Genomic DNA, 9,547 nt, shown 5'->3' on the forward strand with positions numbered 1-9,547 from the left:
TATATATATATATATATATATATTATATATATATATATTTTTTTTTTTTTAATTTATGACCAAATTTATTTTAAATTTTAATATACTTACATATAATATTTGTTAAATGTTCTCTAATGTGAAATTATTAACTATTATTTGATTTTGATTTAGGATTTAGATTATTTATTTAAGGTGACTTAATTATTATATATTGTTTGCAATAAGTCTATAATAGAGTGCATTTTATTAATAAAGTGTATAAATAACTTAAATGTAATAAAGCAGTATTATAAAATTTACAAAAATAGATTTTAATCATATTTTCATAAACTTAAATAAATATATTGTATTTAAAAACAATATAAAAGTATTAGTTTCTTACAATCTAGAATATGTTAATAATATTTTTTTTGGGGATGAAATATCTAAAGGCAGCTAATATCTGCTTCGCAGTTTGTTCCTCTTTTTGTATTTTAAGGACTGCAAGGCAAGCTCTTCAATTTCAAACTAACTGAAACGACATACGCAGAATCAAGGGTTTCGTTTCTTCTATCGCATCTATTCATTCCTTATGCTTGCACTTACAAGCGCCAAAATCTCAATGAATTAATCTTCTCTCCTTTCAAATTTTCGAATCCTCGCTTTAGCTGGTTCTTTCTCTCTCTCTCCCTCTCTCTCTTTCTCTATGCGATTTTCAGTAGCGCATCTTAGTTCCTTAATTTTATGCATGCTTTGTTTAGAAAACTTTCGCACATTTAATCTTTGGATTTTATTTGATTTTTTTCTCGCTTGAATACTTAGGAAACGCAAGAGCTGAAGTGATTCGCTCCTTCATCTGAATATTTTATTTTATTTTATTTTTTTTTTTAAATTGAAGCGGTGTTGAATTGCTAGATTGCTTGCGAAAAGTTAACAGTTCCACTTATTATAGGTATTTGTTTTTGTTTGCTGTTAAACTGGATACCTTTGATGTCAGTAGGACTAGCCTTGGTTGAAGAGGTTGGCATTAATTTTTTCACGGGTCTGTTTAATAGGCACAGTCACTGCTAATTGGGCCCTTAATTTTGGTCTGTTTCTGAAAATTTTCACAAGTCTTTTACCTTGTTTTGATTGTTCAATTCACTTAGATTTTTTTGCATCCTAATCTGACCAAGTGTGTTAGTGCAATTACAGGCTTGGCATGACGGATTCAAACTCACCGTTGCTGCCTCATGGCAATTCTGATGCAAAAAACGCATTTCGCAAGCCTTCTGGTGATGCAGCTAGTAGGAATTATCGGCGTCGGTCACCTGTTGATGGATCACCCTCACCTGATGGTTGGGATCTTTTACGCTCTTGGTCTTATTTCTTTTAGAAGTTTCAATGGTATTGTGATGAATTTTCTATCTATATTAGTAATGTGGTATTTGAAACTTTTTCATCTGTGGTGTTCATGCATGGTTCTTCTTGTGGTGGAGATTAGATAGGTGGGGAATTTTAATATCTTTGTCACTTACCAAATGATCTCATGGGAGTTAAGGTTGATTCATGATGTTTTCTGACTTTACAGCAGTTCCCTGTGTATGAAAACTGATACAGTGTTGTATTTTTGTGATTAGCACAAGGTGGGGCTGTGATCGTGATTTAGAAAAATTTGAAACTTGCTCTATTTTACTTCATAGCTGACGCAACCTAATTCTTTTGCCTGTCTATGTGGTCAGTGTTTTAGAGAATATTTTAGTTAGTATTTTATGAATGTTAATTCCACTATAGGTGGAATGATTTTTTCTCATTAAGGTAGGGATATGCAGTTAAACAACCCACTGTTATGAGTTTTTTATTGTGATGTAAGAGAATTTGGAAAATAATTAATTACATTTGCACGTGGAATAGGTTTCCAGTTTTGAAGCTTATGTGCTGATGTGATCTTATATGGTGTTGTTTCTTATTCCTCCTCTTTGTACAAAAGTTTTATCATTTGTGTCATGGATATTGCTGTTTGTTTCCCGGAATTTGTTTGAGCTCTTAGAATTTGCATTTAGAAATTAGAAGCATAAATCCTAACGGGAATTGTGCCTCCTAATCTTATGTAATGCTGTGGCGTTACCTCTAGTTCTAAATTTGAAGGAATGAACTTCGTTTATCCTTAATTGAAAATCTTCTAGTATAATGGAATAGACATCTCGTAGGTTTTCTTAACTTGATTTGGTGTTTAGACTATTTTTTTAGAAGATGCCTACATTATCCAATTAGAAGCCTATAAATTTTGTATTTTGGCTTAAAAAAACCATGATTGGTATTCAACTATATTTCAAATGTTATAGGATATGAATGATTAGGTAATCCAGTACGAAGTAGTTAATAGTCTGTCTGCTGTGGTGGCTTTGAGATTGGAGTGCCACAGCATAATAGCCCTTGGTTATGTCTCAAATAGCTGTAACATATTTCAGGCTAGAAGCCATTGTTACTGGCCCAAATTCATTCTCCATCTGGCTTTGACAAAGCTTCTTTTGTTGCTCTTGGATGAAGAATCTGCTAGCTGTTCTGAACCTGAAGTCTTGTTTGCAGCCTTACCCTAGTCCTTTCACATTTTGTTTTGATGTTATCACAACTTTTGGAGCCATATTTTTTTATAGACTTTTTGTTTTGTTTCGGGTGGAATTTGTTCCTGTTTTTCTATCACTTGAATAAATAAGATGGAGAAAACACAATGTGTCATGGACTCGAGAGATCTACTTCAGGGAAGGATGACTAGCTGACTTTCGAACATTAGAACTAACTTTCAATCATTGTGGACGATCTTTTTCATCAACGGAGGCTATTGTTTGGGTAAGATCATCACCATGATCTTGTTCCTTAACCCAAAGCTTGATATCTGAGGCCTAGAAAGTTTAATGACCTGGAGAAGAAAAAAATAAGATAGAGTATCTCATTTTGTGTATAAGCTGAATTTTGAGCCCTTGGTCAAGGTTTGTGTGAATGACTCTGGATGAAGATCATACTTGACCTTAAAATAATGGTCGACATCCCTGTGTGCCATAGTGTGTTAACAAGTTAACCATGAGCATTGTCCATAATCTATTTCAACATGATTGGACCAAATGTATTCAAATTGACACATGCATTTCATAAAAAATAATCTTGACAGGGTTTAAGGTCACGTCTCTATAGGATTTCAGATAGCATACATTTTCACTAAAGGGCTTCCTCAGGGCAATAGTAGGATCTTGTAGGCAAGTTGGGGTTGATTGATATTCATTTACCCACTTGAAGGGCAGTGTTGTAATTAGGAGATTATTAGTTCTCAATATCTGCATAATAATTAGAAAAAAGTATCTTTAGAATCTTTTTATTCATTTTGGCATATTTTTATTTCCATTTTTGTAGGTTTCGATTATTGCAAGTAGAGATGATGAGAATGTAATTGGTATGATTGGTATCAATTAAGTAATTGTTTATTTTCTTGTGTTTAAACCAAACCCTTAAAGATTGCTTATTTTTAAGAAATTGTTTGACCTGAGCTGTTACTGTGCACAACCAGTCTAATTGTGATTCAGCAAATTATTCAAGGTAAAACACATGACTCAGCAAATGATTCAAGGTCAAAAACCTGTCTAATTGTGATATGTTCGAACTATGAAGATATTTGTATCAAATCATGATACAAGTAATGAAATTTTCAATTCTAACTACATTTTTGCCTATTTTGTCTTTTTATCTTTTTGTTTTCGTAATGAAAAGCCAAAAACAAATGTCTATTATCTTCCTAGTCACTTAGATGTTTTACTATCCATATCAGTTAATTGTTTTAGTTCTTGTATGTCAATTACCTTGAGTTACGCAGAAACTGAGTGGTTTCTTGAGCAAAACATGCATGAAATACTGCAAAACAAGAAAGCAAACATTCTGTCACTTGTTCTTGCCTCATGCATTGAGAACCATTCATTACACATTATGGCATTGCTTGTTGTTTTCTTAAGCTGTTCGCTTTTGGGTATGTTCTAATATCATCGACCCTGTGCTGCAATCCGCCATTAACTATTTTTATCTGGAAGCATCTCCATAAAAGTGTTTTGCATAATATATTCCACTGCAATACTGAGCTTAGTGTTATAAAATTCAATGCTGAACTACACATAGTCTGTGACTTCAATAAGTAAATTTATGCTCTTTATATGCAGCTAATCCTAGGCAAGGACATAGCTCAAGTCCAAATCCAGTGAGAGAAAATTCCTCAAGAGTCTCTCACCATCATTCAAGGAAGTATGATGACCGGGAACAGGACCAACAATATGGAAGGAATCACTACGGCAGAAGCAGTGACTCTCTTAGAAATCCTGATAGACAGTCATCCAAGAGTTCCCATGGTCACTCTCGGCGTGACAAATATGCAAATGAAGATAGATATCGTGAGAGGCCAATCTCTCGTTCTGGACATGAGTCAAGGGATGATCGTACGAGAGAAGAGAGTGATATCAGGTCAAAAAACTACCATCGCAGTGTGGACAAGTATTCACATGACAAATATGATAGGCCTGATCATAGAAGCAAAGAAAAACAAAGAGAAACATACTTGGATCATAAAAAATATAAAGAGATTGATTCTTATGAAAAGCATGCATCTAGCAAGAAGCATGCACTGCATGATGAGGTGGAGAGGGAGAGACTTTCATTGGACTGGGATGGACGAAATGAAAGAAGAGAATCACGCAGAAGCTCACGGGACTACAATAGAATTGACCATTCAGAGGCTAGGAACCAAAGAGAGGACTCAAGCCCACACAGAGACAATGGTAAATTTAGTCTAAAAGATGCTTATAAGAGTGAACAGAAGGAGTCAAATGATCAAAACGGTCCATGGAATGATAAACGAAAACATGACACTGAGTTTGGGAAGGGAAAAGACTGGAAAACTAGAAAAGAAGGCGAGCAGTGTGCTATTGAAGATAAAGAAACTTCTGGAAAGAAAGTAAAGTTGTTTGATACTGACCGGGATGACAATAATAGAAAAGATGGTATTGTTTGCATACTTTTTGTACTGATTTTTTTATATATGTACCATTATATGAAATTACTGTGTTGCTTCATTTCAGGTACTGAAGTCGATGACAGTAAAACTTCAAGTTCAAAGCTTTCTCACGAGAGCAAGACAGATTCATTGGCTGCTAAGTCCAGTGGCTTTGATGGTGACAATGATCTAGATGCTGCAAAAATTGCAGCCATGAGAGCTGCTGAATTAGGTATGCACTAGCTATCCTGAAAATTTCCCTACTTTTGGGTTATGGACATTCGTTCGCTTTTCTATGATCGATTGGATTTTGATAGACTTAAAGTTCACAATTTCAACTTTCACATATGCTTAAGGTGAACTGATGCGGGTTTAGATGTATATGCTGTGGATATCTGCCTTTAAGTCCTCAGATTTATTTTCTTTATAGAATGGTTTTTCTCTTTGCTAATGATTTGAGTCCAAGTCATCAACCATAAAATTAAAGTTTAGCCAAGCATCTAGAAATTAACGAGTCTGAAATAGGAACTTGGTTATAGATCACATGCATGTTGTATTCATTTCGAAATTTTGGTACATAACAGTTAATAGGAACTTAGTTGGGGCTGGTTGCTTGACTACTGACCAAAAGAAGAAACTGTTGTGGGGCAGCAAGAAGAGTACACCTACCGAAGAGGTATTTTGCATCTTTCTTTATTTTGATGTGTTCTTTCCTTTTGCAAACAGAATGGTATATAAGACAGTAACTTTTCTTTCGGATTAATATACTTAAGGAATGATCATGAAGTTGAAATGAACTGAATGATTGTAATTCTCATTTCTAGGCTTTTGTTTCCTAGGAACTATTGCTTTGCAATTTAGATGTTTGAGACGAGAGGTTGAAATTGTTCAGTTAATGATGACCAATTTTAAAACACACTTCTGTTAGGGTTATGGTTATCTAACTCGAGTCTACATATATATTAAGAGTTTACTTAGCATGAAAAGAAAAATATTACACATGTAAATACCATTACCAATTCAACACCATAATTAATCAAAGTAGTAAACAATAATTCCATAATTCTATAGTAACTAAGTAGTGCATGACTACTATACTATCTAAATTTAAACCACACCAATTAGAGGGATTTATGCAATTACAAAACATAAGTTTTTAAAGTGATAATGATTAAATAACTAAGAAGGGACAAATTGTGTGCTCCCCTTTTTTCACATACACTTAACTACTTTGCATGACCTCCCACAACTAATTTTACACCACTCATTCTAATTTGGCCAATTAAGTAACCAGTCACCCTTATCAGACCATCATCCATGTTCTATGCATAGTCCTAGGTTAGCTTGCCATAAGGAGGAAGGTGATCAGAAGGTTTGTACCTTGAGCCTCATCTAGGTTGAAGCCAAAAAACTAATTTGTTTGTAACACTTCCCCTTCTTCAAATCAAAGGTTTAATTTATGAATGCCATGCCATTCCTCTTTCCCTAGATTCCTCTCAACTGTGCACCATACTTTTTTTGCAATTGATTCCAAACAAAGCCCATTTTACCAATAGTGATTACCTGGCATACATGTAATCTTATCTATCCATGAGTTGCAGGACTTCCAAGTAGAATCCATCTTGCAACAATTAAATGGAATGTGAGCCATAAGTTCTTTTTCTACTTTGCGTAAAGGACAAGACAAGTCATTGTTAAGTTGTACATGTTTATATTGTGTCTAGGTTACTCTAATTATCATGTTTATATTGTGTCTAGGTTACTTTAATTATCATGTACTTTTGTATCAATTTATTATTATAAATAGAAGATTCTGAGAGGGATCAATCAAGTCCTCTAGAATTATTTTACAGTTTAATTCTCAAGTTGGTATCAGAGCGGGTCGATCCTGCTTTGGTTTCTGTCTCGTAGCATCTGTACGGCGCCATAGTTCGCCGCTCGCCACCGCTCACCGCCGCCGGCCATCCTCCGTCGTCGGCCGCCATTCGTCGCCGTCTACCGCCAGCCACCGTCACAGTCCCGTTGTCTAAACCCTTAGGGTTTTTCTTGTTTCTCTCTGGTACGTTTTGTCATCTTCGGAGATGGCGTCTGGTAGTGCTCTTTCCTTTTCCAGAAGTCCATCAATTACCTCCGAGAAGCTAAATGGAAAAAATTATCTATCATGGTCTGCTGCCGTTGAAATGTGGTTCTTTGGCCAAGGGCTTTATGACCACCTTGAGCAAGATGGAAGTCATGTGCCTACTGAAAAAGCTGATAAGTGGAAACAAGTAGATTTCCAGTTGTGTGCCCTATTATGGCAATCAGTGGAACCCAACCTTCTTATATCTCTGAGGGCTTTCAAAACTTGTCACTCCTTTTGGAAGAAAGCTCAAAGTATTTGTGCCAACGATATTCAACGTCTCCATGACACTGCGAACAAGCTTGCATCTCTTAAAATGACAAACCATGATATGGTGTCCTTTATGGCTGAAGCCCAATCTGTCGTCGAAGAACTGAAGATGTTCTTGGAAGCGGACCCATTAAAGGATATCCAAAAGAAACTGGACAAATATTACATGGTATTGATCCTTTGTGCCCTACATCCCGATTTTGATCATGTCAGAGATAAACTTCTAACTAGTCATGAGGTCCCCTCCATGGAAACATTGACTACTCGCCTTCTACGTGTCCCAGTACCTCAAACTCAGGAAGCGCATGAACTAGTGGAACCATCTGTCATGGTTGCCACACGAGGAAGAGGAGGACGTGGCACTAGAGGAGGACGTGGCACTAGAAGAGGAGGACGAGGAGGTCGGGGACGTCCTCAATGCACATACTGTGAAAAGATGGGTCACACTCAAGAGAATTGCTATTCTTTACATCTTTTTTGAATGAAATCAAGAATCAATTTGGTCAAGTAATCAAAATATTAAGAAGTGATAATGCAAAAGAGTATTTCTCATCCCCCTTTTCTGCCATCTTGAGTTTCCATGGTATCTTACATCAGTCTACTTGTCCTCATACACCACAACAAAATGGTATAGCAGAACGAAAAAATAGACACTTGGTTGAAACTGCTCGTACCCTTTTGCTCGATGCCCATATTCCTGTCTATCACCGAGGAGATGCCATCTTAACTGCATGTTATCTTATTAATAAGATGCCCTCCTCCTCTCTTGATAATAAAGTCCCTTTCTCCATTTTGTCTCCTAATGATCCTCTCTTTCATACATCTCCCCGAGTGTTTGATTGTGTATGTTTTGTTCATGACATGTCTCCAGGTCTAGACAAACTCTCCGCTCGCTCTCTCAAATGTGTCTTCTTATGCTATTCCCGACTTCAAAAAGGATATCGGTGTTACTCTCCTGAAACTAAGAAGTATTACTTGTCTGCTAATGTCACTTTCTTTGAACAGACTCCTTACTTCTCTCCATCTGTTCAAGATGTTTCTATCCTCCAAGTCCTTCCTATTCCGATGGCTGAGTCAAATAGTTCCATTGTCTCTGTCATTCCAAGTGTTGATCACCATCCTCCTGCACCCGGTTCTCCACAAACTGAGATCATCCCACACAGGGCCCCAATGGATAGTCCACCTCCCCAAGACAATGGTGAATCTCCTGCTTCAGATTCTTCTCTCTCGTCACCTCCTCCCACGCTTCCTGGTGCAAATGATTTAGCATGGCCAATTTCCCTCAGAAAAGGTACTCGTTCCACTCGAAACCCCCATCATTTATAACTTTCTTAGCTATCATCGATTGTCGCCCTCCTATTTTTCTCATTTATCCTCAATGTCCTCTGTTGTTATACCCAAGAATGTCAAAGAAGCACTTGATCATCCTGGATGGCGACAAGCTATGATTGTGGAAATGCAAGCTCTTGACCACAGTAATACTTGGGAGCTGGTGTCCCTTCCCCCGGGCAAAAAAGGCAGTTGGTTGCCGATGGGTGTATGCAGTTAAAGTCGACCCTGATGGTGAAATTGAACGGCTCAATGCTCGGTTTGTTGCAAAAGGTTACACTCAGGTTTATGGTCTTGATTATTGTGACACTTTCTCTCCTGTCACCAAAATGACTACTATTCGCCTCTTCTTTGCCATGGCAGCCATTCGTCACTGGCCACTTCATCAATTGGATATCAAGAATGCCTTCCTACATGGTGATCTTGAGGAAGAAGTTTATATGGAGCAACCTCCTGGGTTTGTTGCTCAGGGGGAGTCTGGTATGGTATGCAAATTGCATCGATCTCTATATGGCCTCAAGCAATCACCACGTGCTTGGTTTGGAAAGTTTAGCTCCATTGTTNAAAAATTTGGGCTAAAACNCAGTGAAGCAGACCATTCGGTTTTTTACNGTCATTCTTCTCTTGGAAAATGTGTTTACTTAATAGTATATGTTGATGATATTGTCATTACAGGAAATGATGTTGTTGGAATATCTCAACTGAAAGAGTACTTGTGTAGACATTTTCAAACCAAGGATCTTGGAAGTCTCAAATACTTCTTAGGCATTGAAGTAGCGCAATCAAAAGATGGAGTTGAAATCTCCCAAAGAAAGTATGCTCTTGATATATTACAAGAAACAGGCATGATTGATTGCAGA

General features: G+C 36.8%; 3 protein-coding genes across 5 annotated transcripts in view; all 3 read left to right on the top strand.

Moving 5' to 3' along the window:
- The window catches only part of LOC111242265, a 24,465-nt gene extending 23,433 nt beyond the window's left edge, over positions 1-1,032 (top strand). Inside the window, exon 3 of the mRNA XM_022784769.1 lies at positions 959-1,032. Within this exon, the coding sequence (XP_022640490.1) occupies positions 959-1,032 (74 nt within the window). The remainder of the gene's footprint in view (positions 1-958) is intronic.
- Positions 441-9,547, top strand: part of LOC106772469 (DEAD-box ATP-dependent RNA helicase 42) — an 18,558-nt gene continuing 9,451 nt past the window's right edge. Inside the window, exons 1-5 of one of the 3 annotated variants that reach the window (XM_022785655.1) lie at positions 441-632; positions 1,156-1,347; positions 4,143-4,976; positions 5,055-5,201; positions 5,554-5,645. In XM_022785655.1, coding sequence (XP_022641376.1) covers positions 1,194-1,347; positions 4,143-4,976; positions 5,055-5,201; positions 5,554-5,645 — 1,227 coding nt within the window. In that variant the 5' untranslated portion in view covers positions 441-632; positions 1,156-1,193. The remainder of the gene's footprint in view (positions 633-1,155; positions 1,348-4,142; positions 4,977-5,054; positions 5,202-5,553; positions 5,646-9,547) is intronic. The other 2 variants (XM_022785654.1, XM_014658887.2) reach the window with 2 other exon arrangements.
- Positions 7,018-8,697, top strand: LOC111242396. The gene is made up of 2 exons (XM_022785656.1): positions 7,018-8,135; positions 8,230-8,697. Exon 1 carries the CDS (start codon positions 7,051-7,053, stop codon positions 7,837-7,839), a length of 789 nt encoding a protein of 262 aa, XP_022641377.1. The 5' UTR covers positions 7,018-7,050; the 3' UTR covers positions 7,840-8,135; positions 8,230-8,697.

This window comes from Vigna radiata, chromosome 8, assembly GCF_000741045.1.
Source record: "Vigna radiata var. radiata cultivar VC1973A chromosome 8, Vradiata_ver6, whole genome shotgun sequence".
Taxonomy (NCBI): Eukaryota; Viridiplantae; Streptophyta; class Magnoliopsida; order Fabales; family Fabaceae; genus Vigna; species Vigna radiata.

Bases quoted from the DNA above. Each gene is read 5' to 3' on its own strand.
- LOC111242396 (XM_022785656.1), top strand. From the start codon at position 7,051: ATGGCGTCTGGTAGTGCTCTTTCCTTTTCCAGAAGTCCATCAATTACC.